The following is a 25,571-nucleotide window of genomic DNA, read 5'->3' on the forward strand; positions in this document are numbered from 1 at the left end:
GTATAAACCATCGACATGGTAGAACTGGTCTCTGAGCCCTAACATTTTTCTTTAAATTTTCAGCTGAGAAAAATTGACAACGTAAATCCTGTTGATCATATAAAAGCTTACTGTTAATGAAATACTATAGAGACAATTAGTAAAAGAACCCATCATTATTTTCGTAATGAAGATCGGCATAGCATCTGATATGTGAAGGCTAACCAGTTGGCTATCTTCTCGCATATTTGGCTTTGCCATCATTTTAGTCTTGAATTAGTATGATGATACATCTACTTGTTGCTCGAAGAATATTCGATGTGAGCGCAACGATTTCTCAATAGACTACAACGGTATCTGACTAGTTCCGTAGCTAAATTAGATTTTCTTGCTAACTCTATGTTCTATCCTTGCCAGATGAGCATGAGGACTTGGACATTTAGCAGTCGTAAGATACAGCACGAAATACCGAAGCTTAGGTTAATCTTTAAGCTTAGCAAGCTGTATTTCGACTAATTATGGCCAAAGGCAAGTCAAATTCATTGAGGTACCGTTATCCACTGCCGGTTCATCCTATAGAGCTACCTCAGCTGCTGCCGCATAATCCTCTATCGTGGGTTTGTTGGATCTATAGCTACGTCAAGAGTTCAAGCAGGATTACACCCATTCAGGTTGAGATTACCGGTGATGAGTTCGTGCATATCCTCGTGAAAGAGCCAAGCCAGATGATCTACCTATGGGATAACGGATTCTTTGGCACTGGCCAACTATCTCGAAGTGAGCCTACTTGGTTTGAACGTACCAATGCCATGATCAATGGGGATAGGCAATCCAGTCCCGGGACCCCTCTGGAGAGGATCACTGAGCAAAGAAGGTGGGAAAGGTCCCAGTTCAAGAAGAGAAGGGTCGAAATGGAAAGACAACTGCTAGAGCTGAGGAAGAATGGTGGTACTGTAGAGGAAGAAGCCGTCTTATTGGAAAATCAGAGACTAGAGCTTCGAAATTTTAAAGCATCCCAGGGTTCCGACTCTTCAACCACAATATCCAAGGCCTTTTATGACTTCGAGTCGTTGTTTGATAGCGAAGGAGATCTAGCACAGCTAGAAGCACTAGAGCTGCTGCCCGTGGAAGCTGTTTTTCTCTCGTTTGCTCTCCCAGTGCTGGATATCAGCCCGAATGTCCTATTTCAAAGACTTCTAGACTACAACAATCTGTCCTATGGCGCAATATATCCTCTGGTCAAGCAGTACGTGGCGTATCATCACTACAGATCCCACGGTTGGTGCGTTCGATCGGGAATCAAGTTCGGCTGCGACTACTTGCTGTATAGGAGAGGCCCTCCATTCCAGCATGCCCAATTTTGCATCGCAGTACTGGACAGCGAGGAGAGCCATGATTACACATGGTACTCGAGCGTCGCTCGAGTCGTTGGCGGCGCTAAGAAGACTCTCATACTCTGCTATGTGGAGAAATTGAAACCAGAGGAAGATATCGTCAAGATGTGGCTGCGAAACGACTTTACCAGCGCCTTCTCCAGCTTTCGAGTGAATGAAGTTGTCTACAGAAGATGGGTTCCTGGGAAAAATAGAGATTAATCGCATCATAGAGGTATATACCCTAGCACAAATTCATACTAGATCTTTATAAGCTTCCGAGACCCAACCGCAGTCTCTCATACCCTTGATCTTGGCCTTGGGACCTTTGACTGGATCGTCGTAAATCGCATTTAGTTTATCATCGTGAGTAGCCGGCTTGGATATGCATACGTACCGATCATGAGGCAGTATGCATTTGAGCTGTGAGCTTGGAAAAGGGCAGGGACAGTCCTTAGGCTGTGGAACACACTCCAACGTGTCTGTACACAGATATCCCCCGCATTCAGAGTTCAGGTATTTGTCTTCGAACGATTGTGGAGCCTTTTGCTCCTGCTGTTGCTGGTTTTGATTGAAATTGAACAGGAACCCTGAAGCAGCACTTGCCATCAGCAGAACAGCCGCTAGAAACATTCTAACACCGCTAGCAAACATTTGGACAAACCTGGCACTTATTCCAGGGCATCTTGCGCACTCAACGGACCTTGGAAAGCCGTCCAGCTCTTAAGTATGCCAGCTCATCGCTGGCTTATGGTCACGTGACACCCTTTACTATGCAGCTGTTCCTCTTTTAGCGGTTGAACCGTCCTATCGAGCTTTCCAGCTGCTGGCAGGATAGTTGATGGACTCCGGATCTTCCCTTCTCTTTGTTTTGCCTAGTTCTTCGGTTCTGTGCTTTATGTAGTTAGCGAAGCTGTCTTAGGCGGCCCAAGGCCGACAGGACACAGTTGAAAACAATGGTGGTCTGTCGACGGTCTGCGGCTCTGGGATGATCTGCTGCCCAACGTTGAGGAATCCCGATGCTGGTTCGAGCGTTCTAGCTCTGGTTTTCCAGCTCCCTGGCGGTCAAGGTGGTCAAAGCGCACAATGCAACTAGCTGAGGGCTCATAATCTGACCTAGTGTGTCCTTTAGATATCTTCGGAATCAGTTGGATAGATCGGCGTATTCAGGGTTTCGGATTGGCGCCCCACCGTATAGCCGCCGAGGTCCCATCTGCTTTGAGAGGACGGAACAGAAGCCTAACGGTTTGAAGCACTCTGCTGGTTTGAATTCATGGCAGAGTACGTGGTATGATCATTCCAGACTGAGTTTCCCGGTGGGATGTGGAGAGATATCAGGTCTACCGAATTTTAAATGTTGCGCTGAGGAGACGGCGCAAAGGAAATCAATGAGATGACTGCTCGGAGCGTCCCCAGCTGGTATTGCAGACGGTATGAACACCCTGAGGTCATCCAGGTTGGCTTTCTGGCTCACGCGTAACCCTCGAACGCAGAAGACCATCGGGACTGGCACGATCTTTGTTGCAGGAGATGCTACAAGTTTCAAGACCATTACTGAGATACTTGAGGATTTCTGGGAGAAGAATTGGGCGTTTTGCTTGGTGAACGTTAGAGTTCTGTGCTTACGCGTATTATGAAGCACTTTTAACGCGATGCGGCTCGAGAGATAGCAAGAACATGCAACGTTGCAAAGGTCGTTCGAAAAGGATAGAAGCAGGAGCCAGGTCGTTCAATCAGGCTCGTTGAGGGCATTCGGGTTGTAACTGAGGGAAAAGGGAGTCCGATGTATTACAACGTTCGACACATTGCTGAGCCCTACGAAAATATACTGCGAGACTCATCGAACCATTCGACATGTCAATTGGTGATCTTCGTTTCATGTCTTAGCGTCGATGCACTATGTGCAACGAAGATGCTTTCGCAGTTGCTGAAGAAACAGCTGGTTCAGCTGCAGATTGTGCCTGTTTTTGGATACTCGGACTTGAAAGGTCACTACGCCAAGCTGGATGACAATGTTAATAGTGTAATACTTGTTGGATGCGGGGGTGGCATAGATATCGAACAGTTTTTCGAAATCGAGCCAGATGAACATGTTATAGAGACTGAGCAGGGCTCCAAGAAGTTTAAGAGGCGATTGTACGTCTTTGATACACACAGACCTTGGAATCTGGACAACTTGTTTGGATCGGATATGGTGAATTGTCTAGATGATGGAACTGTCGAAGAAGAGCTAGAGGAAGAGAGAAAGGCATATTTTAGGCTACTTGAACTGGACGATGAACAAGACGCAGAAAGCGACGAGGGGGAAGAGCCTGAGAACGTCGAAGAAGACGAGGACGAGGATGTTAATGACACAGAAAAGGACGAAGATGACGATGAAGAGGAGCTTGTTAATAGAAAGAGACGAGCTCCCGATAATGATAAAACTAATGAGAAACAGAGCAGAAAGCAGCGCAGGCAGGAAATTCGCGATCTTGAAAGAGTTATTGAGGGACCTCTGTTGTCAACTCCCTTTCATTGCAAGTATACTCGCTTTTATCTGCTGTGGGTGAATGCAATCTGCATTATCTATGGCTTGCGATCCTGGGGGCAAATTCGTTGGACACTTCACATCCACAACTGTACAATAGACTATATTCGGTACTGCAGGACGAGGTGAAGAGACTGTCGCCGAGCACCTATGTTGCAAAGACACCCGACAGCTTATCCTTGGAGGTGCAGCCCGATTATTACTTGTTTCTACTGAGACACTCTTCACTTTACGATAGTTTTTACTATTCTAACTTCGTCAACGCCAAGCTGTCACTGTGGAATGAGAATGGTAAGAAGCGTTTGCATAAAATGTTTGCGCGGATGGGAATATCATTGAGCACCGCCCAAGAAACGTGGATCTACATGGATAACTCCATCAAAAGGGAACTCGGAATCATCTTCGAGAGAAACCTCGACCGTTACGGTCTGCAGGACATTATTAGGGACGGTTTTGTACGTACACTTGGGTTTCGTGGATCAATAAGTGCCAGCGAATACGTCGAGGCTATCATGGCCTTGCTTGAAGTAGGAAACGCATCCAAGGACAACATCTTCAGTAACCAAGTTGAAACGGCCGCTAGGCCTGACGACAAGCCAGTGGGCGACTCAGAAGAACCACAAAAGAAATGGATTGCCAATTTCTGGCTGAGTTGGGATGCACTAGATGATGATAAAGTTACACTTTTACAACAAGGCATAAAGCTTGCCCAAACGCTGCAGAAGGCTGTCTTTAATACGGGTGTCACGATTTTGGAGAAGAAGCTGATAAAAGACCTGCGAATCTACAGATTGTGCGTTTTACAAGACGGCCCGGACTTACATCTTTTCAAGAATCCTCTCACTCTGCTTCGACTCGGGAATTGGCTTATAGAGTGCTGTGCTGAATCAGAGGAAAAGCACTTGCTTCCCATGGTCCTGGCGACGCTGAATGAATCTACTGACACATATCTAGTGGCTGGTCTTCCGCCACGATATCCGAGGGGAATGGATCAGCTGCAAGCGCATAAACCGATTCTGAACAATTTCAGCATGGCGTTCCAGTACATGACGTCTGAAACCGGTGCGAGGGTCAAGATTGATAATTTTGAAAGTTCGATCATAGAGATTCGTCGTGACGATTTACTGCCATTCCTTGAGAAATTAACTATGAGTGGCCTTCTGTGACCATAAACTAGCGGAGGCCTTGATGTACCACTACGCATTGTATAGCATTTTGAATTGTTTTGCATACTCTTGACAGCCAACGTCTGTATTAACTGTCATATCTCTGTGAGATCTGCCTATGAGATAAAAAGTGGTAGCGCCACAAGGAATTCACAAAGTAGCTTAGTAAACAGATACCGAAAGTACTGATGCCTCGAGGTACCGAGGCCAATGGAGATACTGCAGGAGATGAGGACTCCAGCAATCATAGTCGATCACACTTCCAGTTGCCATCGCTGCCTTCTTGGAGGACACCTAAAGTTGAAGCCGGCCAATACAATCACAGCGGTAAAAACAATTACACAACTCCATTGAGGAGACCCAGCTCCCTTCTAGTGTACCATTCGCACCAGAACCAGAACTTGCATGAGGATCTCGAACAACCGGAATTGAAGGATGGCCTCTTGGATATCCTAAGCGCCAGGTATAGCAGCGAAACAGAATACGATTACCAGCCGTTGTCACGAAAGCCGTTGCTGGCAGAAAGCAAGATACGTGGATTTTTGCAATCTGAGAGGGCAGCCCATTGTCTGATCTTCCACAAGGAAGGACACGCTGAGGATACGGAGAGCTACAGGCCTGACATTGACTGGGAGTGCGGCGAGGTTGATCCAGACCAAGAAACTGGCGAAGCAGGCCCTCTGCTACAGAGCGTACCAGGCTGCAACGAGGACGAGTTGAGCCTCCTGCTCAACAGGAACTTCATGTCACAAAGGCCCAACGTGAGAAAGTACGACGAGATCCTCAGCAGGAAAGTCAATGGGTTGAAGCGTTTCTGGGGCGACTCAGACCTCACTACTACATTAAGCCGCAAGCATATCCATGAACAATACCGTCATTTGACCGACGAATGGACGATGATTAGCCTGACAAAACTGCGGCTTAAAAGCCTTCACAGCGAGTCACTGAGAACTCCGGAGGACGCTACTTTCAGCCAGAGGCCAGAGGACTACAATACGTAGCTTTTCGAGACCAGTAGACGGGCATTCGACTAAGAATGGGCATCTCAATGGTTTTCACGTGAATGCTGGTACTGTTAGCCTCGCTCGGCGTTATAGCGAGGCTAAAGGGGCTTAAAGTTGCAAAGTTCATCACACTATAAAGGATGAAGAATATAAGCTTTAGATTCCGCTAGTATTGCTCGGAAACAGTCGATCATTATGAATATCGTCAAGCTACAAGTATGTGCATTTTGTGCTTCTACACAACTGTATTGACTGCCGAACATGGCACTAACTCTTCGCAACTATCTGCAGAGAAAATTCCCAGTGCTCTCTCAAGAAGATCTATTCTCGACAATTGAAAAGTTTCGTGCAATTGATCTCGAGGACAAGGGCTGGGTCGAGAAACAACAGGCCTTGGAAGCTGTATCACAATCGGGCGAGACGTCCTACGATGTGGCAAGAGAAACTTTGAAACAGGTCAATGTTGATGCCTCTGGTCGTGTTGAACTGGACGATTATGTTGAGTTGATCGCTAAGCTAAAAGAATCACAAGCCGGACCTGCGCCTCAGACCAGTTTTGAAACCGGCAGTGCCGCTGTGATGCAATCTCCAGGTCGTGGAGGGTTGCAGCATAAAGGTACTGGGGCTCAAGCGAAGATTATTGTTAGCGGTTCCACTACGGGAACTACCCATACGATTAACGAGGAAGAGAGGAGAGAATTCACCAAGCACATCAACAGTGTTCTCGCCGGGGACAGCGACATAGGCCATCTTTTGCCCTTCCCAACGGATACATTCCAACTTTTCGACGAGTGTAAGGATGGTTTGGTGCTCTCCAAGTTGATCAATGACTCTGTCCCAGACACGATTGATACGAGAGTTTTGAACTGGCCAAAGAAGGGGAAAGACTTGAATAACTTCCAGGCAAGCGAAAATGCCAACATTGTCATCAACTCAGCCAAGGCAATTGGTTGCGTCGTTGTCAACGTACATTCTGAGGATATTATCGAGGGTAAAGAACATCTTATCTTGGGGCTAATCTGGCAAATCATCAGAAGAGGGCTGTTGAGCAAAATTGATATCAAGTTACATCCTGAGCTGTATCGTCTGCTGGAAGACGACGAAACTTTGGAGCAATTTTTGAGACTGCCTCCTGAGCAGATCTTACTCCGTTGGTTCAACTACCATTTGAAAGCGGCTAACTGGAATAGAAGGGTTGCCAACTTTTCCGGCGATGTCTCAGATGGTGAAAACTACACCATACTATTGAACCAACTGGCTCCAAGTTTATGTTCAACAGCGCCTTTACAAACAAGTGACCTCCTACAAAGAGCTGAACAAGTTTTACAAAACGCAGAGAAATTGGACTGTAGAAAGTACTTGACGCCAAGTTCCCTTGTTGCAGGTAATCCAAAGCTGAACTTGGCCTTTGTGGCCCATCTATTCAACACTCACCCTGGCCTAGAACCGGTGGAGGAGTCGGAAAAGCCTGAGATAGAAGAGTTTGATGCCGAGGGTGAGAGAGAAGCTAGAGTGTTTACCTTATGGCTAAACTCTCTTGATGTCGATCCATCTGTTGTTTCGTTGTTTGAAGATTTGAAGGACGGATTGATTTTGTTGCAGGCGTACGAAAAGGTCATGCCTGGAGTGGTTCAATACAGCCACGTCAACAAAAGGCCTAGCTCTGGCTCTGAGATGTCAAGATTCAAAGCTTTGGAGAATACAAACTACGCCGTTGAACTTGGGAAGGCTAATGGGTTTTCCCTTGTTGGTATCGAGGGCTCCGATATCGTTGATGGCAATAAACTACTAACATTGGGTCTCGTTTGGCAATTGATGCGTAGGAATATCAACAATACTATCAAGTCTCTATCCTCAAGTGGTAGGGATATGAGCGACTCTCAAATACTTAAGTGGGCCCAAGAGCAGGTTACAAAAGGAGGCAAATCGTCCAGGATACAGTCTTTCAAAGATCCTTCTTTGTCAAATGCTCACTTTTTGCTCGATGTTATCAATGGAATCGCGCCAGGCTATGTTGATTATGATCTAGTGGCTCAAGGGAACACAGAGGAAGAAAAATATGCTAATGCTAGGTTGGCTATTTCCATTGCCAGAAAGCTCGGTGCCCTAATATGGTTGGTTCCTGAGGATATCAATGAAGTTCGTTCCAGATTGATCATCACGTTCGTCGCTTCTTTGATGTCGATCAAAAAATGAACTGTGAATTTAGAATTGTAACAAATGTAGCAATTAGATTACTGCTCACTGTCAAGGTCCTTCTTTGATTGTAGAAGGTGAAGGTGCGCCGACCTTTAAACGCAAGTCTTGAAGTCTATAAACATTTAATTATCTACCTCAAATAGGAACTCTTGTGTTAGTAATTTGATCTTTAAGCTTTTCATCCCATTCTGAGGCCAATTTATCGAAGTAGTCGCGAACATCGCTGGCGCCTGTGCCGTCTACTTCTTGTGTCTTGATATATTCCTTGCCATTTTTATCAGTCGCTGATCCGTACTTTAGTCTTAGCTGTTCAGATTTAGCATTTGCCAAGGTCGCAACATAGACTGGAGCATTGGCAGCCTTGTAGCCATCAATGTTGTGCCATGGCGAGCCGATCCATCTAGCAATGTAAAATAGCAGAAGCATACCATAATAAGTGAAAAAATTCAGGTAAACAGAAAATGAGTGACTGATAAAGATACCAGGCTGAACGAGGTATTGCTGAATACCCTGATCTTTCATTTCTTCAAGCGTTCCCAAGTGAAGCAGATCCACCAGTCTCTTAGAGCCCTCATAAGTCGTATCGGACTTCAACATCTGAATATCTTGCAAAGAGTGAAACTTTGGATCAGACATCAAACTGGATACCCAAATCACCTTGGCCTTACCGGCAGATAAGAGCGGTAAGATCTTGTGAATCAAATAATAAGGTCCAAACACATTTGCTTGGAAAACAAGTCCCAGATCGTCTGCTGACTTGACCCCGACTCTCTGAATTCTATACGTTGGATTCGTCACTGACTCGATAACATTACTCATAACTTGCTTTGTAGCGCCAACCCAGTCAATGCCATCATAGACACCTTGCGCAGCATTGACAAAGAAGTAGTCAATTGCAGAGTACTTCTGGCTCAGATCATAGTAAGCATTCAAAATGCTTACCATATCTGTGAAATCAACCAGAAGATAGTCATAATCAACAATTCCAGGTCTCTTCAGCTCTTTAACATGACTATCAATCAAACCGATAACTTCTCTCACACGAGGCAGGGTCCTCGAAGTAACAACGATTGTCAACCTAGTTTCTGGATCCTCACTCTCGATCAGACGATATGCAATATTGAGTCCGAGATTGCTAGATGCTGGGTTAGTTAACGTTCGATGAAGCCATCAAGACTGTTTAGAACAGAACATACCTATTAGTACCGGTGATCACAGCTACCTTGCGTTCAGGCATATCGATTCCGCCTGCAAATATAGTCCAACTGACCACTGTGAAGCTTTAACTGACTGGTTCTTTCAAGCATATTTTTTATTTAATGCATCTCGTTTAGAACTCGCCCATGCCTAGTTACATGGTTAATCGACTACAAAGATACCGAAACCTCTAAAACTATTTACTTCAGCTTTATTGACGGGATTGTCAAGCTCAGATGCTCGAGAAGTAGCGGAAAATGTATGTCGTACCTCTGGCTGCTTGGAAGAGCCGAATCTGTGCAGCCTCTTGATTAACAAGCAGTATCGATGACTTCCAACCAACCGAAAAAGCTAGGTACAGGGAAAGACTTCAGGGCACCGACAGCGGCAGCCAGATGCACATTCTTGGCTACTTTGCCACCACTCTGTAGCGCATGCTGAGTGCATAATATGCTCACAGCTCTGGCATACAAATATACTTCTAGTGACCTTGAGCCCACAGTAGTTGCAGTTTTGGAAAAGGGGTTTATCCCCTTCATTCTGTCGCCACGTCGTAACAATACCCCCATAGAGATCTCTATTCTCGTCTGCTATCTGAGGTTCGTAATCTGTACTGTCCTTCTTTGCGTCGAAACTTATTTTGATCATTTCAACCCTCTCAATCGGAAGCAGCCATCTCGATAGAAGCTTAGCGTACTGGTAACTGTATGATGCGAGTTTCCTTGCTTCAGGTGGATCCAGTAGATTTCTATTTGGATTTTCGATAGATTCAAGAACATCATCGTAAAGCAGCTGAACATAGACATCCGGTGTTTGAGCCTGAGTTCTGTGATTCCGCCCAGGCAGTGGAGGAGTTGTACCGGAAGGTTGCCCATTGTAGCTGTGGTGTCTCATGCTGAAGTAATCTTCTGACTTCACAGAAACGTCATCTGGCGAGTGTCTGCTCCTGTTTATCGCTTCTAGAGAGTTTGACGCTAAACTGCTCGAACAATGTGAGTGTAGATCTGTTCTAAACGAGCCTACGACATCGTTGGTACAAAAAGTCACCAAACTTTCCACTTTCTTCTTCATAATCCGACTTTCGTGGTCTGTACTGTTCTTCGACTGATTCGGACAGAATTGATTCGCTACAACACAGAATAGCATTGCCAACATCTGCAGATTATTCTTCTGCTCAAAGTATTTGATGGCTTCCTTGACAAACCACTTGATTCCCATGGGATGATTATCCCATACCAGATCATAGGGGTCGTCTTCCTCTTTTTTCATTAACATATCTGACAGTACCTGCCAGCAGTGACTGATCTCTTCCATATTGTATTTCTCTGCCACAAGTGCGTTATTTCTAGTCATTTTCTCCAAATTCGAATCCGTTAGTTGATACTCCAACGCCAGTTCTCTGCGGTCTGCTATCAAATGCTGGAAGTCCTTGAAGAAAATTATGTTCTTGAGCTTCTTCGATGAGTCCAACGTTTTCGCTGAATCAGAGTGCATAGATCCGAATGGCTTTGAAAACTTTCCATGCAAGGCTGGCAACTTCGTTCGAACTACCATTTCATTTCTTAGTACGTCACACCAATCATCATCGAAATCATCGGAGGAGTATCCATCAGAGGATTGATCATCAGATGAGTAATTTGCACCTCTGGGAGCGCTCGAAAATCCTGCTATTGTTTGGATGTAGCGTTTGGGCCTTGCTGTTTTCTCCAGCGCTCGGTTATCAGCAGACGTCTCATGAGACCCCCATAATTGGACCTCATTTTTGGAATGTCTTGGTTGTCTAGTATGCTCTTTTCCTCCTAGTCGAAGCATTGCCTGTTGCTTCTTTTCTAGCTGACTTTCGGATGCAAAGAAGCACAGAAGCTGCCCCGTTGGAGACCATACCGCACCACACTCGTTAGGCACAGGAGTGCTATCAAAAGATAGATCTCTTTTATCAGAGGCCCTGAAAGGTTGATTATCACTAGTGGCCAGTGCATCTTTGATATTATCACTTTCTGAATCTGATGACGCATCTGTAAAGATCTGCGACGAATTCTCCGAGCTTGGAACAGAAGACAAATTATCAAAGCCGATGTGATCAGTGATCTCAAAATTGAGAAGTGGCTCAACTTCCTGCGACAAGTCATCCAGATTAATCGATTCCCCAAGGAGATGTCTCAAGCAAGGCTCTAAGCAATACAGTCCTGAATCGGTATACTTCTGAGAAATTTCTTTCAATCTTCCGATAATTTTCTGTGCTTGCTCTGATGATAAGCTACCGCTATCCTCTATTTTGAAAGAAGGAGCGCACCCTCTCGAAGGATAATTCCTTGGCACGCTAACTTCCACTCTCAAGAAAACATACCCCTCTGGGTTGGTCTCAGACCATGGCCCATTCAAATTGAGAATCAGCTCACCTGTTGAGACTGAAATTTTCTCGAAGACAATCTTGGGAAATTTATGTCCAATAGAACTGACTTCTTCCCCAAGGTTTTGTATAGAACGCTCCGAGAAGATGTTATCCGTAGAGGCTGTGTGGTTCATTCTCACGCCCGACAGCCAAGTAATATAGTTGACGTCATTCTTCTTGCTCAATCCAGACGTTGTCACAAAGGTCTCCTTCCTTCGTCTATTATTGTTCCCCGGCTCAAAATGTTGCTCATCGTGTTCTCTGTTGTACGTAGCGTACTCATAGTTGGGCAATTTTTCCTCAAGCCTTTTGCCTCGTTCGAAGTTCACTTTACTATATATCATTTCAGGAACAGGCCATAACCGCAGGTCGCAGTCTTTCGACCAGGTAACCAGCTGAAACTCCCTCTCATCAAGCAGCGTATCAGTGCGATTTCTTGATCTCCAGAGAAAGTCTATCACCCGATCTGAGTGACCTTTGAAAGCATAAATGGGTTGCAACTTCGAATCGTTATCTGAAGCGTTTTGGTCCTTTAGGCTAGCTAAGTAGATCGAATTTCCACCGCCGATTGTCGGGAGTAGACAACAGCCCTCCCCAAAGGGCAAATATCTGCCCCTCCACACCGGGAAATCTGCTCGAATGGTCTTTTTCAACTCTGAACCGCTTGTGGAATAATCCCAAAATTTCACTGTCCCATCATTCGAAGCTGTCATGATCTCATGGCTCTTGAATCGATTAAAATCAACACTGTTCACACCACTTTTGTGTCCCACCAACTTAGCTAATGGTGTCGATCCTTTTCTGAGATCCCAGATGGATATATCATTTGCATGAGCGGATGCCAGCACGTTCTGATCCTTGAAACTCCATTTGACCTGAGAAGCTCCGGCAAACCAATCTCTAGTAGTGTAAAATGGTCTACCGGGGCTTCGCATGTCCCAGGCATGCACGTAAGTGTCCACCGAGCAGGTCGCTAGGATATCTGGGCGCTGCGAATTGAAGTTAATATCTGTTATAGCTCGGAAATGCTTGTGCAACACATGTTCAATGGCATCAGATGAGGACCTTGCCAAATTCCAAATGATAGCTTTCTGGTTCGAAGTCGAAATGACCCAATGGGGTTTGGCTGGATGGGGACACCACTGGACATCAGCGACTTGCCATGGCGTAACATGCCGAAGCCATCGAGGAGGCGAGAAAGGATCATCTAGATCAATGACGTGTAAGCCTTGTCTGCTAGCCAACACCACATCCCTTCCCGACGGGTTTATCGAGATAGCATTCACATCACCGTCAACTCTCAAAGAGAGCGATTTGCCGAATGTCGGCGACTCGTAGGGATCCTCACCAACATGGCCTGCCATAGTAGGTTAGAACGCCCGATTGTTGCTTAGCCGATAGCTTTGTAAGAGTTGTCTAACTGAACAACCTCCATGTTTCATACTCAAAAACTCAAGATCACATGGATAGTAGTCTTGAAGATTGCAAGATGTGGTGAGCCACTGTGACCTCCCAAATTATCGTTCGTGGCTGTATATACGCTTGTCTTTAGAAATTATCTGTAAGAACGTTTAAGCGTATGGCTACGCTTGTATACTGCTATATCATAATGGCGAGGCGCGGTATCTAGTTTTCTAATCTTTAGTGACGGCGTCGAAGATAGCCTTGAATGGTGCCCTCAATTTGGTCCACTTTTGGAACTGCGCAACGCCTTGGTGGACAAGCATTTGAGACCCTGGAATAACTTGCCATTGATACTTATCATGCGCAATCTTCATGATAGGGGTGACTGCAGGCTTGTAGGCTGCCTCTAAAAGTGTTGGGACGAAAGAAGAATGCACCCCCTTGTTCAGGAATCTTTCAAGCTTCCCTAGAAGGACGTCATCAATAGGCTTGTCTCCAGGCACGCAATTGACGGCAACTCCAACAGGTGTTTCTGACGCTTCAATCTCATCCGCGGATTCAATAACCTTTATCTTATATGACTCAGGAAACTCCCTCTGGAGACTCTTTAACTTGGATGCCGTTCTGTTGATCATGAAAATCTCAGAACAGCCCATCATATGAAGGGCATAGACAGCAGCTCTTGAAGTTCCTCCAGCTCCTATAACGAGACCGGCCATGCCGGCCAAGCTCTCTGGGACTCCGTTACCGACCAAAGAGTTTCTGATGCCTAGCCAATCCGTGTTATCGCCTTGGAAAGAACCATTGCCCAGAGGCGTGACTGTATTGACCGCACCGATTATCTTAGCGGCCTCGGTGAGTTCGTTCATAAATGGCATAATATCAAGCTTCAAAGGAATGGTTACAGCTAAACCGCCCAGGTTTGGTTCACCGTCAAGCAACTTTTCTTTGACCTCAGAAGCCGAGTCAGTTTCAAACTTGCTGAAATTGTGAGGTAGGCCCAGTATTTTGTAACCGGTGTTATGCAGTGTGGGTGATCTCGAGTGAGAGATTGGCTTGCCGACGACGTAAAAGCTCTTTGGTCTCATTCCGCCGATTGATGTGTAAATCTGATTGATCTGAGCCAAGGTCAGTTGACCAGGTGCTGCAGCGCTAGGCAACAGTTCTGATGTGACAGGCGTTAATACTGCATTTAAAACGCGTGAGACTTTGCCTAGTTCACCCATGTTGATGGCAATCAACGGTTTCGATTTATGACCGTCTCTGAATCTTTCTAGAGACATATTATCATCGAAGGTTTTCGCCATACCAACAAACTTGATGACGTCGACATCCAAACAGCTGGCTTGATTGTATCTATTCTCCCACTCTGCATCATCCCAGGAAAATTCACCTGCGAAGTCGTGATGAGAGCCGATTATCTTAGTGTATCCTTTGTTGTTCAGAACTTTGTACTGTAGTGTTGCTGGTAAAGTAAGCTCGAGATCAATGAACTCAACACCGGCCTTCAATGCAATGTTGTACAATTCCTCTAATGACTTGAAGTCATCGTCTGGAAAGTGTCCACCTTGCTTTTTGGTCCTTACAGTGAAAATTATTGGTAAGCTATCAGTAGCAGACCGCAGGATCGACAACTGCTTCGAGACATAATCGGAGTCAAGCTTAGCTAAATGATCGACTCTAACCTCCACAGCATCGCATCCATAAACTATTGCTGGTAGCTCATCAACTCTCTCGGTCAGATCTTCAAATGTCAAGCACACGAAAGTAGATCTTTTTTTCGGAATTGTCACCTCTCTGTGGCCAGTAATGGTGGAGATGAATGTCTCAAAAGCTCTTCTCAAATTCTGGAACTGAATCTCATTCGAACAATGAGGAGCAAAAAAGGTAAAGTTGGAGCATTCGGTGTACCACTTCTCTCGTCTTTCCCAGACCTCCCTAATTTCTTCCACATAGGCCGGTCTGCTAGGATCGTTCTGCAGAAAGACGATTGTCTCCTCTATATCTCTGTGAAGGTGCAAAACTATTCCCCCTTTAGAAGCAAATTTCTGCAGAGACTTTCTGGCATCAGAAGATTCGACAATTCCACCACCGGTCGAAAAGACATAGCCGTCATCGCCATGCTTTTCAATAACATCTTGGAAAACCTTAGTTTCCAGAGCGCGGAACTCATCCCAGCCATGTTCAGACACAAAATCCTTGACCGAACATTTTGCGTACTTCTCTTCAAAGAGAACATCCAAATCGACCAATTTGTATCCTAGCGAAGCTGCACACCATCTGCTGATAGTTGACTTGCCTGCAGCCCTCATACCAATGATAACAATACTCTTATTAGCTCTTTTACTCGAGACTGGTAGTGGCTCTGCACCATCTAATCTGGCTCCCAAATCTGTGTGCAAAACATCCCACCAACCTGGCCAAGTCTTACCCGTACAATGTCTTTCCAAAACTCTGACCACTTGAACAGGCTCGCCGGTCGGTTTTTGAGAGTTGGTCATCCCTGCAAGAAGAGAAAAGCTCATTGCAACACGGTGATCGTCATAAGTCTCAACACCGATAGGTCCTGATGAGTCAGATGGGACCTTCAACTCATCCAAAGAGTTCAATCCATGAACTTGAATACCATCTGGCAGTTCCTTAGTAGAAACTCCGAACTTTGCCAGTTGAGTAGCCATTGCCTCAATTCTGTTACATTCCTTAACACGCTGATTAGCGATACCCTCAATGGTTGTTGTGTTTTGAGAATTTGGATCATCATCATGTGCAATTGCTGCAACCACACAAGCTGTTAAGAACGCATCGGTCATAGGTTCCATGTCAACGTGTTTCAGCGGTCTCAAAGAGCCTCTTGGAGGACCGGTGACAGTAGTACAAGTGGCCGTTTGTTCCACTTTACAACCCATTGGCTTCAAGACATCGACAGCAAATCTTGCATCGCCCTGCAAAGATTCGCTTCCGATATTAGGCACAGTAACGGTGGTTCCTGTCATCGCAGCAAAAGCCAAGGGATACGTAGCACTAGATGCATCACTTTCGATGATGTATTCTGGCGGGTTAATGTATTGAGCTTTCGGAATGTGGTACGTATTAGCTTCAGTCTTAGAGGCTTCCACCTTCACACCGAATTTTTCCATCATCTTAATTGTCATATCAACATAAAGTTGAGAAATTGGCTTTCCACCTACAAGGGCTAGTGTCACAGGAGTCTGAGCATAAGGCGCACACATCAAAATGGAAGAAACGTATTGAGACGAAACAGTTGCTGCAAGTTCAATTCTGCCGCCCTTGAAAACTGAGTTAGTCGATACCTTAATTGGCAATGATCCCTCTGAGTTTAGATACTCTATCTCAGTTCCGTTTTCTCTCAATGAGTCCACTAATGGACCTATAGGTCTCTGTTGCATCCTTGCATTGCCTGTCAGCACAACATAATCCTGATCCGCCGAAGATTGAACTAGAGCCGCTACAGAAGTCAAAAATCTTGAGGCCGTACCAGCGTTACCTAGATAGAGCGGTTCTTTACAGGCTCGCAAAGTCTCGCCACCATGACCCTCGAGAACAACAGTCTCACCGTTATCCTCCCAAGTGATCGTAGCTCCATTTAGCTCTTGAACAGCAGTCAACATGTGTTTGGTATCATCAGAGTGTAGTAAATTCTTGATCCTACATGTTCCGCGTCCCAAAGCAGCCAAAATTAGGGCTCTATTAGAAATGGACTTTGAACCTGGAGGCGTGATAACCTTAACTTGGTCAGCGGGGATATTGTTGAAAGGCGAAACCAATGTCTCATCAGTTAGCACAAATCTTAAATCTTCATCAGATACCACATGAGCGGATTTACCGTAGCACTTACCGATGCTTTCCAAAATAACCACCTTCTTCTTGGATCCATCATTTTTCTTATCTATGCTCATCTTACTTAGCAGAACATCCAGAGGGGTTTTCTTGTGCAAAGTGAGTTCTTTGAACCATTTTTCTTCTGGCGAGACAGGCAACCCGTAAGCCACTAGGATCTTGTATAGACGTGCCACCTGCGTGGACGTCAAGATTCCCAGATAACGGGAAAGCTCAGCCTCTTTGACCATACCGATCGAAACACATTCACCATGCAACGCCTGTGGAGTCAAGATCGCTTCATATGCATGACCGATAGAGTGGCCGAAATTTAGAAGATTTCTCAGACTTGATTCACGTTCATCTGAAGACACAACCTCTGCTTTCACCTTAATACTCTCCAACACCAACTTGAACGTATGCTCCAACATCCTGTCGATTGGCGTATAAGAGAGTTCTTCTATATCGTTAGTTTTTTCATTGGCGACATTCAAGAGCTTGGCATCATTGACAACGTCCAAGAACAGACCTGCATTCGCTTCTAGTCTTGCAAATTCATCAGAATTCCAAATACAGGCAGTCTTGATCACTTCAGCAATACCATTGATAAACTCTCTTTTTGGCAACGACTCCAGCCACTTAATGTCGACCAAAATGAACTCGGGTTGCCAAAACGCACCAATAAAGTTTTTTCCCAAAGGCGTGTCGACAGCAGTCTTACCACCGATAGAAGAGTCTACCATCGCAAGCAGCGACGTTGGAACCTGTACCACTCGCACACCTCTCATAAACGTTGAAGCCACAAATCCAATCATATCACCAATGACACCACCGCCTACGGCAATGATGAGCGTGTCACGGGTGCATCCCTGCGATAGCAAATAATCCTCGATGTCAGCCTTTGTTTCTCTTGTCTTGTTAGCCTCCCCAGGCTTGACCACGTATTCTAACAAACGGGATCCCTCAGGCAAGTTCTCCTTCAATTCATTCAAAACGGTATGATAATACGGCACTTTCAACAAATTGGTGTCATTAATCACCACATAAGTCGAAGAGGGGCATTCGTCGACTATAGTCCGCACAATATGCGAATGCATATTGTATCCAACATGGATCGTCTTCTTACCCAAAATGGGCACTTTTTCCAGTGCCACCATTTCTGTTGCACTAACCACTATGAGAGAACTCTCAACTCAATTCCTCTTGTAACTTCGCTAAAATTGTCAAAAGTTGATGAAGTGATGTGTTGCTTAAAGTTGGTGCAACTCGCACCGTCAGGGCCTTGCGAACCAACAAGAGAAAAATTTTCTCTAAGAGTCATCATCTGGAGTTCTGGAGAAACTCACGTGCAGAGCCGCTTGAGATTCTGCCACAGGGATCCGTAATCGTAGATGTTGGGTATCTGCGATGGGTCTCGAATGAGCTTGTAGTTCTTGAGGGCATACGCCTTGTCGTCGTAGGCATTCGTGCTGAAAAACTCGGCCGGATTGTGAGCGGCTCTGATAAACCATTCGCCTTGCGGCGTCCTGACCAGCGAGCCCTCTCTCATAATTTGCTGGATGGTGTACCACTTATCTCTCTCGTTGGTTGTCATGCCGTCGCTGACCAGCTGCAGTTGCAATGCGGTGAACACGCCGCATATGACGGCAAAGGTACCGCACAGAATCATGAATATCACAGTGCTTCGAGTATACCGCTCAGAACCGGTGACTGAGATTTGTAGGACCCTCAGAAACCCGTAGGAAAGCGATGCCACGTTGGCAAGCAGAAACGAAAAGAAGTAGACGTAGTTTCCCTTGCCGATGCAGTTGTTAACCCATATGCAGTGATGATCTGCCACGAGGACGCAGGCTTGGCATATGTTGCAATGCTTAGAGCGGGCGGGTTTCCTGAGATGGCATGTGCGGCAAGTGATGCCGGGGTAATAAATGATGCCGTCGGGCTCGTACTGGTCCGGAAAGCCTGGCAGGTGGCTTCTAGTGGTTTCTGGTGTTACGATCATGCTCAGGAATCCCAAAACCGGTGTAATAAGCAGCAGAATCGGAATAACAGCGACCTTTTCAATCAGCCAGAGGCGACCTTGAACTGCAGGCAACACCTGTTGAATCAGCACATAGACGATGTAACCATACAGGGACATGTAGAAACACGGCACTAGGTAGAACTTCCATTGGTACCGCTGGTCATCTTGCAGCAGCGGCTTGAATATACGGGTATAATACCACGAAAAGGGCGACTTAGCCTTATAAAATGGAGAGAGCAGAAGAACTACAGCCTGTAGCACTGCTGCCAGAAGTAGGATTACACCGAAGCAGCCCATAACGCTTCTTGCGACAGCTTATCTAGCAGGGTCCCTGTCTGGCCTAACTGTAGTTCGCGTCGATCTATCGCCTACATGAGAGATGAGATGTAAAACTTGGGTTACTCGATCTTGGATCAACCACGCCAAATTGAAACGGGGTGGTATCTGCATTGCAAGAAACTGACTGGGTTAAGCACTAATTGAAAGTCAAGGTACGCCTTCAGCATTCAACGAGATCTAAAATGTCGAGTACCGTAAACCTCGAGCTTCCTGCAAGGCCAAATAGCCTGGAGACAGTCATAAGGATGCTCGAACATCTTTATGCAGTGACTCTGGGGCGAGCATTTTATCTAAACTCCGTCTCTTTGAGTGCCTCGACCATACAGAAATGCTGTGAGAGCTTCTGGCACAATGACAGCACGGAGGCAGTCAGCGACCATGAATTGGACCTTGCGAGGGTGCGATCTATGGTTCAGTTCACCAGGTTGATTAAGGACCTTGAAGAGAGCCCGGCCGATCAATACATACTCCTCAATCTACGCGAAAGGCTGCGGTTCATGTCCCCATTCGTGAACTCAAGCAGGACCGGCCAATCAAGAGCCACTAGGCAGGATAGTGCTGAACGCGATTTCCTGTTAATAGACCAAAGAACGATGACGCTATCCGCGATTACTAGTCTACTCAAGCTGTGCCAGATCCTGGCGCCCAACTACAAGAGCAGTTCGCTCTGTCAGCCAATCATTAACGGCATTCAGGAGCACTTCATTAGGCCGTACTCTCTCATCCTCTGGAGCCGGGCAAGAAGAGATCTACTCGCGTAAGGTGTTCTTCTATGTATGGTGCGCGCTACGTACACTGAACAGCGCTCTTCGCGGTATTATCTATCGCCACAGATACTCCATTACATGCTGCCATATCACTTTAGCCGTTCGCCTTCCCATGAATTTGCCTATCAATGGTAGCAGCACCCAATTCAGCACCTTACTCAGCTGTTCCAGCGATTCTTCCCATTGTTGCTGCGCATCCAGCAGCTGCGACCGGAGTATATCGTCCAACTCGTCGCTCCCGAACTCAGAACTTCCGTCCTCACTAGTGTCAACGTCCTCATCGTCCATCTCAATCTCTGCTTCCTGGAGATCCAGCTCTTCTATCTCGAACCCATTGCTCGAGTGTCGCACCACTTCCACTTCCTCGACTTCCCTCAGTGATTGCAGCAGGTCGAACGAATTGCCACCACTCATATCAGCCTCTAAATCGGCTTCCTCTGTCGACTCCTGGCTATTCTTATAGCTTGTATTTGTCAGCCTAGAAAGCCAAGCCGGAAATTGCAGCCACATGGTAGTGACGAAAAAGGTTCAAGATTTGCAAAGATCTAAATTCAAGGAGTTTCGATTCAATTCGCCACTTTCTTTGGTTGGCTGTGTATGGTGATATCGGTCAGGCCCGGCTTCTATATTAGAGGGTTTTCCAGCGCCAGGACTGCTGTCAAAGACTACAGCTTGCAAGCGAAGATCGTTAAACGGTTATTGAACCCACCAGTAAATCTCAGTGAGGAGGAACAGAGGGCTAGACCAACAATTAGAATGTGGCTTTCTCGCTGGAACGACACCAAGGAGACTGAGCGAGAATTGAAGGAATTCCAGGACAAGATCATGCAGGATGTTCAAGTGGCTGGGACTAAAGAAAATGAGCTGTCAGCAGACGGGATAAATCAATGGCATTTTCATAACTCTACGGCTTCCAAGATTACCACCCCTACGCTGTTGGTTCACGGGTATGCTGCTTCTTCAATGGCTTACTACAGAACTTTCAGCGGGCTGTCGGAGAATATTCGCGATCTGTATGCAATAGACTTGCCTGCAAACGGTCTCTCGAAAGATCTGCCCTTTAAGGCTCCAAAACAAGAACCGCAACCTCTCAAGGTAAAGTATATTGATGAAGACAAGTTCAGTATTCCCTGTGAGATCGATGTGCAACGGAATAAGGAGATAATTGAACATTGCGAAAACTACTATCTGGATAAGATTGAAGACTGGAGAAAGATGAATAGATTGGAAAAAATAAATCTTGTCGGACACTCCTACGGGGGTTATCTTTCCTTCAAGTACGCTTTGAAATACCCATCTTCGGTTGAGAAGCTCTGTCTCGTATCGCCAGCAGGGGTCGAGAGCAGCATATTTTCTATCAACAACAAGTTCAATGCAAAAGAGACCTATACGCTGGACATGGAAGATCCTTCCTCCAAGTTTTACCTCCGTAAGCGGCAGGTGCCCGCGTTCATATTCAAGAACCAATCTGACATTCTGAGATGGATGGGGCCTCTTGGAGCTAAATTAACTTGGAGCTACATCACGTCAGCTTACAAACGTCTGCCTACCGTGGAGTATAAAGAATACTTATTCGAGCTTATCTACGGCAGAGGCGGGATCCCTTTGACCGCGAGACAGATCTTCACCACACTGTTCACCAGGCACTTGCTTGCGAGAGACCCGATTATGGACTCTTTGGATAAGCTGCAAGCCAAGAACGTGCTGCTGCTGTACGGCCATCACGATTGGATGAACAAATTTGCCGGATATAAGATGGTAGAACGCTTGAACAGTTCACGCAGAGACACGAGCGCCGATTATATGGAGGTGCCCGAAGCTGGCCACAACTTGATGTTGGATAATCCTCAGTTCTTCAATAACAGTTTGATAGAATTTTTGTCCACTAAGTAACCTATGTCTTGTAAATATTATACGGAATCATAACACATTACCGTCTATTGCGTCTGGCTTACTCAGTAATGGCAAGGCGTAGCCGACTCTTCGACAACGGAATAACCAAAAACATCCAGCAGGTTTTGGTCACTAGCGACTAGTGAGTCGAGTAGCACGGGTTCCGATAAGGTTGGAAGAGAATCGGCAGCACGCTCTTGATCAGAACTATCACATACATCCTCCGCGTTCCCGCAACAATTCCGGCTGGAAATGGTTCTGATAGACACCTCTCTGACAGTTCTGAGATGCGATTCCGTCTGGCGGGCGGTAAATTGCGCGAGGTCAATGACTTCAACGGTTCTGCTGCCATCATCGCTGCAAAGGGCTTGAGAAATGTCGAAGATACTCTTCAGTACCAATTCTTTGTGCGGTTCACGTTTAAATAGGGACAAGCCAAGTGATGTCTGACGCAAATCATCGAAGGCCGTACGGTATCTTTGATCTGGAAGTACCGCCAGGATTATCGAAGTCATCAGGCGCATTCTGTCATCCTTTTGAAGGTGGTCTGGTTCTCTATGCTGAACATTTCTTGGCCACCAATCTGGCTTCGTGAGCTCACCCTTGATGTAGGGATATTTGGTCTTTTTTCTGGGTTCGATGACCTTGATCCATGCTTTCACAATTGATTTGCAGGGCACTTGTCTCAAGTGCTTGAAAGCATTCTTTAGGTACCTCTCGAGAGAGTCCAGATCTTCGAGGGGTAAATTAATCGTTTCATAATTGAATTTCGTGACTTTTGGCTGTAAGCCGTGTTTTAGTATGCTACTGTCTTCGACCAAGTCCCATATGTTCAGAGGTAAAAGCTGTTTTGCAGCTGGAGTGACATAAGCGTGGGAGAACTTCACCGAATCGCTTCCACTGGATTCGCCCTTCTTCCTGACAAATATAGAGAAGTCGTAGCCTTCGTTTTGTAGCTTTACCAGCACATCTGTGAATTTATCCATTGTCCTATCAATAGCCCCAGTTCTTGGCCAAATAGCCAGGAAAAAACATCGTAGCCTCGCTTATATAACTTGATGGCTAGCAGAACCTCCTAGGCTTGCTTATCGACATCATAAAGTCTTCTTGGATGTTTCGGTACAGATTAGGAGTACTTATGTTTCAAAGTTGTAAAGCGATGCTGTAAAGTGAATGGTGATTCAAGCTTAAGACAAAGCTCAACTTGCGAAACAAAGCCAGGAAAGGTCGGGATGTCCATAGTAGAGGATGATAGGGCGGCAGTTGCTTGGGGTAGATCCGACCAAGCCATTGAACATCAAGCCCTTTCGATATGGGAGAAAGGTGTCCAGAAAGAGCGGGATGGATCAATGACTGATGCTATCAAGTACTACAGACAGGCACTTAAGATTGATGAGAAGGTTGAAAAGATCTATAGGAAGAAGTTACGCGAAGAATGGCTGCTGCAGCAGAAACTCGCGGAGCTGCAGCTCGCCAGTCCTGTAGCATCGCAGGGCACAGCAGCAGATTCGGCGAACACCAACGAAGATGGCAACGAAGCAGAAATGGAGCCTTGCTGGATATTTGAGAAGCTTCCCAATGATTTACTTCTAAGGGTTATCCGACAGGTGATCCTCATGTCTGGGGAGTCCTGGCTGAATCTGTCACTGACTTGCACAAAGTTCAACGAATTGTGCTTCCATAACTCAGGACCTTTCCAAGTGTTTGCCTCCTACATATACCAGAAGCAGCGTTATGACGAAACTTCGCTGGAGCTGAATCACATTTCGGACCTGGGAACGCTCGAGCACGATCTGTGGAATAGCAATTACGAGAAGATGTTAAAGGACAGGCCATACATCAAGTTTGAAGGCCTCTACATCAGCGTTGTCAACTATCTGCGGCACGGAGTCAACTCAGAGGGCTCCTCATCGCTGATAAGCCCGATCCAAATGATCACATATTACCGCTACTTTAGATTTTATTCCGACGGGCATTGTCTGCGACTGGTTACCACGGATGAACCCTCTCAAGTGGTCCCTCACTTCTCCATTGACGTCCCGCCGCGCCACAGCGAAATCTGCCGGTGGAGCTTAGGGCTAGAGGATAATTTTGGCCGTTTAATCATCAGAAGGTCTGGCGAGAAGTACTCTTTTGTCGAGGAACTACATATCAAGAGCCACGGACGCAGAAGACATCATCGACTACTATGGATCAACTCCCTTGTCATCGACAAAGAGGGAAACGTTTCTGAATGCAGTCTAAGAAACGAGAAGCCGTTTAACTTCTCCAGAGTCCGCTCATTTGCATCAGACGATTAGAATTCAGCTAACTTGGAAGCTTATACTAGTCAAAAGTCACGTGGGGATTGCATGTGAATTTTTGAACCGATTTTCCACTATTTGAAGGTTAATATATCGAAGACTTGTAGAGAATAGCTACATTCTGGTCGATTTAGAGACATTGAAGTGATCTGCGACTCTCCGGAACTGTCCCGAGACTCTACAATGGAGCCAATCCCATCTGGCGATGTTCTGGATGTCTTTGGGCTTGAAAACGAGCAAGAAATTGACTTTGAAACCGCTTATAAGATGATTAGCAACTTTGACTATGATGTAGCAAGCTTCCATGACGATTCGATATTTCCAAAGGTAGGCTACACTGAATCTGAGAGCTTGGAAAACATTGCGTTGTCATATACAGTGGAGAACTCGCATCTGAGAGATCAAGGAAATGGAGAGCGAGAAGTGGATGTAAACTGGAAAGGAAATGGTGATAAGGAAACTATGAGAGGACATACAGGAGTTATGAAAGGACATACGGGTGATGAGCAAACGCTGGCGAAAGCTGATTTACTGAGTAGGTACGAATCTAGTGCAATTGAGCATTTTTTGGATAGTCTGATATTCCAGGACAACGATATAGGTGGTTCGAACATTCCAGAACAGCAAAATAAAACGATCAGTATGGCGGAGCTAAAAGTGACGAATAAGGCAGCGAAAGCATCAAAGAGTTTTTCAGCTGATCCTTCGTCGCTCGATGTCTACGTACCGCCCGCGGTGACTATTCCTCAAATATCTATCAAAGATGAAGATATTCCTGCGGATGTAATACAAGATCCTGTCCGGTTGCGTAAGTGGAAGCATGTGGAGAGCGAAAGGCTGAGAAGAAATAGCACCAAGAGAATTTTTGACGATTTGATAGCCATGACAAGGTATCCTCGGATTGGAGAAACTAAGATAAGTAAACCCCAAACCGACAAGCGTGTACCGAAGTACACTTTGCTGGGCTTCATTCTTGAGGACTTCAAGATGTTATTGCGCGCCAATGAGGAGTTGGAAGAGCTGCTTCGAAAAGGCGATATCAAAGGTGACAGAAGCGTGGAAAGTGGTATATCCGCCCTCTAGGCGTAAAGCTCTTTGGGGATGTTTCTGTTCACGTCTTGAAATATCTGCTTCTTGCATAGGAAATGCATTTAGTTTGGCTAAT

At 45.8% G+C, this 25,571-nt stretch overlaps 15 protein-coding genes across 15 annotated transcripts; 8 read left to right on the forward strand and 7 right to left on the reverse strand.

The window, feature by feature from the left end:
• Positions 1-497: 497 nt before the first annotated feature.
• Positions 498-1,574, forward strand: SEN2 (tRNA splicing endonuclease subunit SEN2; the record flags this gene model as incomplete). Its single annotated transcript, XM_037282772.1, has 1 exon — positions 498-1,574. One exon carries the CDS (start codon positions 498-500, stop codon positions 1,572-1,574), a length of 1,077 nt encoding a protein of 358 aa, XP_037138667.1.
• A 33-nt stretch (positions 1,575-1,607) lies between these two features.
• On the reverse strand, positions 1,608-2,006 carry LCL2 (Lcl2p; the record flags this gene model as incomplete). Its single annotated transcript, XM_037282773.1, has 1 exon — positions 1,608-2,006. One exon carries the CDS (start codon positions 2,004-2,006, stop codon positions 1,608-1,610), a length of 399 nt encoding a protein of 132 aa, XP_037138668.1.
• A 1,129-nt stretch (positions 2,007-3,135) lies between these two features.
• CDC45 (DNA replication initiation factor CDC45) lies at positions 3,136-4,011 on the forward strand (the record flags this gene model as incomplete). Its single annotated transcript, XM_037282774.1, has 1 exon — positions 3,136-4,011. One exon carries the CDS (start codon positions 3,136-3,138, stop codon positions 4,009-4,011), a length of 876 nt encoding a protein of 291 aa, XP_037138669.1.
• Positions 4,012-5,236: 1,225 nt separating this feature from the next.
• Positions 5,237-6,049, forward strand: APC9 (anaphase promoting complex subunit 9; the record flags this gene model as incomplete). The annotated part of the gene is made up of 1 exon (XM_037282775.1): positions 5,237-6,049. The coding sequence occupies one exon, from the start codon at positions 5,237-5,239 to the stop codon at positions 6,047-6,049; it is 813 nt and encodes a 270-aa protein (XP_037138670.1).
• Positions 6,050-6,247: 198 nt separating this feature from the next.
• SAC6 (fimbrin) lies at positions 6,248-8,248 on the forward strand (the record flags this gene model as incomplete). Its single annotated transcript, XM_037282776.1, has 2 exons — positions 6,248-6,268; positions 6,344-8,248. 2 exons carry the CDS (start codon positions 6,248-6,250, stop codon positions 8,246-8,248), a joined length of 1,926 nt encoding a protein of 641 aa, XP_037138671.1.
• A 138-nt stretch (positions 8,249-8,386) lies between these two features.
• On the reverse strand, positions 8,387-9,196 carry ERG27 (3-keto-steroid reductase; the record flags this gene model as incomplete). Its single annotated transcript, XM_037282777.1, has 1 exon — positions 8,387-9,196. The coding sequence occupies one exon, from the start codon at positions 9,194-9,196 to the stop codon at positions 8,387-8,389; it is 810 nt and encodes a 269-aa protein (XP_037138672.1).
• A 603-nt stretch (positions 9,197-9,799) lies between these two features.
• Positions 9,800-13,204, reverse strand: MTC5 (Mtc5p; the record flags this gene model as incomplete). The annotated part of the gene is made up of 1 exon (XM_037282778.1): positions 9,800-13,204. The coding sequence occupies one exon, from the start codon at positions 13,202-13,204 to the stop codon at positions 9,800-9,802; it is 3,405 nt and encodes a 1,134-aa protein (XP_037138673.1).
• A 270-nt stretch (positions 13,205-13,474) lies between these two features.
• On the reverse strand, positions 13,475-18,238 carry ARO1 (pentafunctional protein ARO1p; the record flags this gene model as incomplete). The annotated part of the gene is made up of 1 exon (XM_037282779.1): positions 13,475-18,238. The coding sequence occupies one exon, from the start codon at positions 18,236-18,238 to the stop codon at positions 13,475-13,477; it is 4,764 nt and encodes a 1,587-aa protein (XP_037138674.1).
• Positions 18,239-18,423: 185 nt separating this feature from the next.
• On the reverse strand, positions 18,424-19,401 carry SWF1 (palmitoyltransferase SWF1; the record flags this gene model as incomplete). Its single annotated transcript, XM_037282780.1, has 1 exon — positions 18,424-19,401. One exon carries the CDS (start codon positions 19,399-19,401, stop codon positions 18,424-18,426), a length of 978 nt encoding a protein of 325 aa, XP_037138675.1.
• Positions 19,402-19,625: 224 nt separating this feature from the next.
• Positions 19,626-20,204, forward strand: HG536_0C01690 (uncharacterized protein; the record flags this gene model as incomplete). The annotated part of the gene is made up of 1 exon (XM_037282781.1): positions 19,626-20,204. One exon carries the CDS (start codon positions 19,626-19,628, stop codon positions 20,202-20,204), a length of 579 nt encoding a protein of 192 aa, XP_037138676.1.
• A 60-nt stretch (positions 20,205-20,264) lies between these two features.
• Positions 20,265-20,720, reverse strand: MIM2 (Mim2p; the record flags this gene model as incomplete). Its single annotated transcript, XM_037282782.1, has 1 exon — positions 20,265-20,720. One exon carries the CDS (start codon positions 20,718-20,720, stop codon positions 20,265-20,267), a length of 456 nt encoding a protein of 151 aa, XP_037138677.1.
• Positions 20,721-20,807: 87 nt separating this feature from the next.
• On the forward strand, positions 20,808-22,103 carry HG536_0C01710 (uncharacterized protein; the record flags this gene model as incomplete). The annotated part of the gene is made up of 1 exon (XM_037282783.1): positions 20,808-22,103. The coding sequence occupies one exon, from the start codon at positions 20,808-20,810 to the stop codon at positions 22,101-22,103; it is 1,296 nt and encodes a 431-aa protein (XP_037138678.1).
• A 62-nt stretch (positions 22,104-22,165) lies between these two features.
• HG536_0C01720 (uncharacterized protein) lies at positions 22,166-23,089 on the reverse strand (the record flags this gene model as incomplete). The annotated part of the gene is made up of 1 exon (XM_037282784.1): positions 22,166-23,089. One exon carries the CDS (start codon positions 23,087-23,089, stop codon positions 22,166-22,168), a length of 924 nt encoding a protein of 307 aa, XP_037138679.1.
• Positions 23,090-23,335: 246 nt separating this feature from the next.
• HRT3 (SCF ubiquitin ligase complex subunit HRT3) lies at positions 23,336-24,403 on the forward strand (the record flags this gene model as incomplete). Its single annotated transcript, XM_037282785.1, has 1 exon — positions 23,336-24,403. The coding sequence occupies one exon, from the start codon at positions 23,336-23,338 to the stop codon at positions 24,401-24,403; it is 1,068 nt and encodes a 355-aa protein (XP_037138680.1).
• Positions 24,404-24,589: 186 nt separating this feature from the next.
• INO2 (Ino2p) lies at positions 24,590-25,489 on the forward strand (the record flags this gene model as incomplete). Its single annotated transcript, XM_037282786.1, has 1 exon — positions 24,590-25,489. The coding sequence occupies one exon, from the start codon at positions 24,590-24,592 to the stop codon at positions 25,487-25,489; it is 900 nt and encodes a 299-aa protein (XP_037138681.1).
• Between the last annotated feature and the right edge of the window lie 82 nt (positions 25,490-25,571).

The sequence above is a fragment of the Torulaspora globosa genome, chromosome 3, assembly GCF_014133895.1.
Source record: "Torulaspora globosa chromosome 3, complete sequence".
Taxonomy (NCBI): Eukaryota; Fungi; Ascomycota; class Saccharomycetes; order Saccharomycetales; family Saccharomycetaceae; genus Torulaspora; species Torulaspora globosa.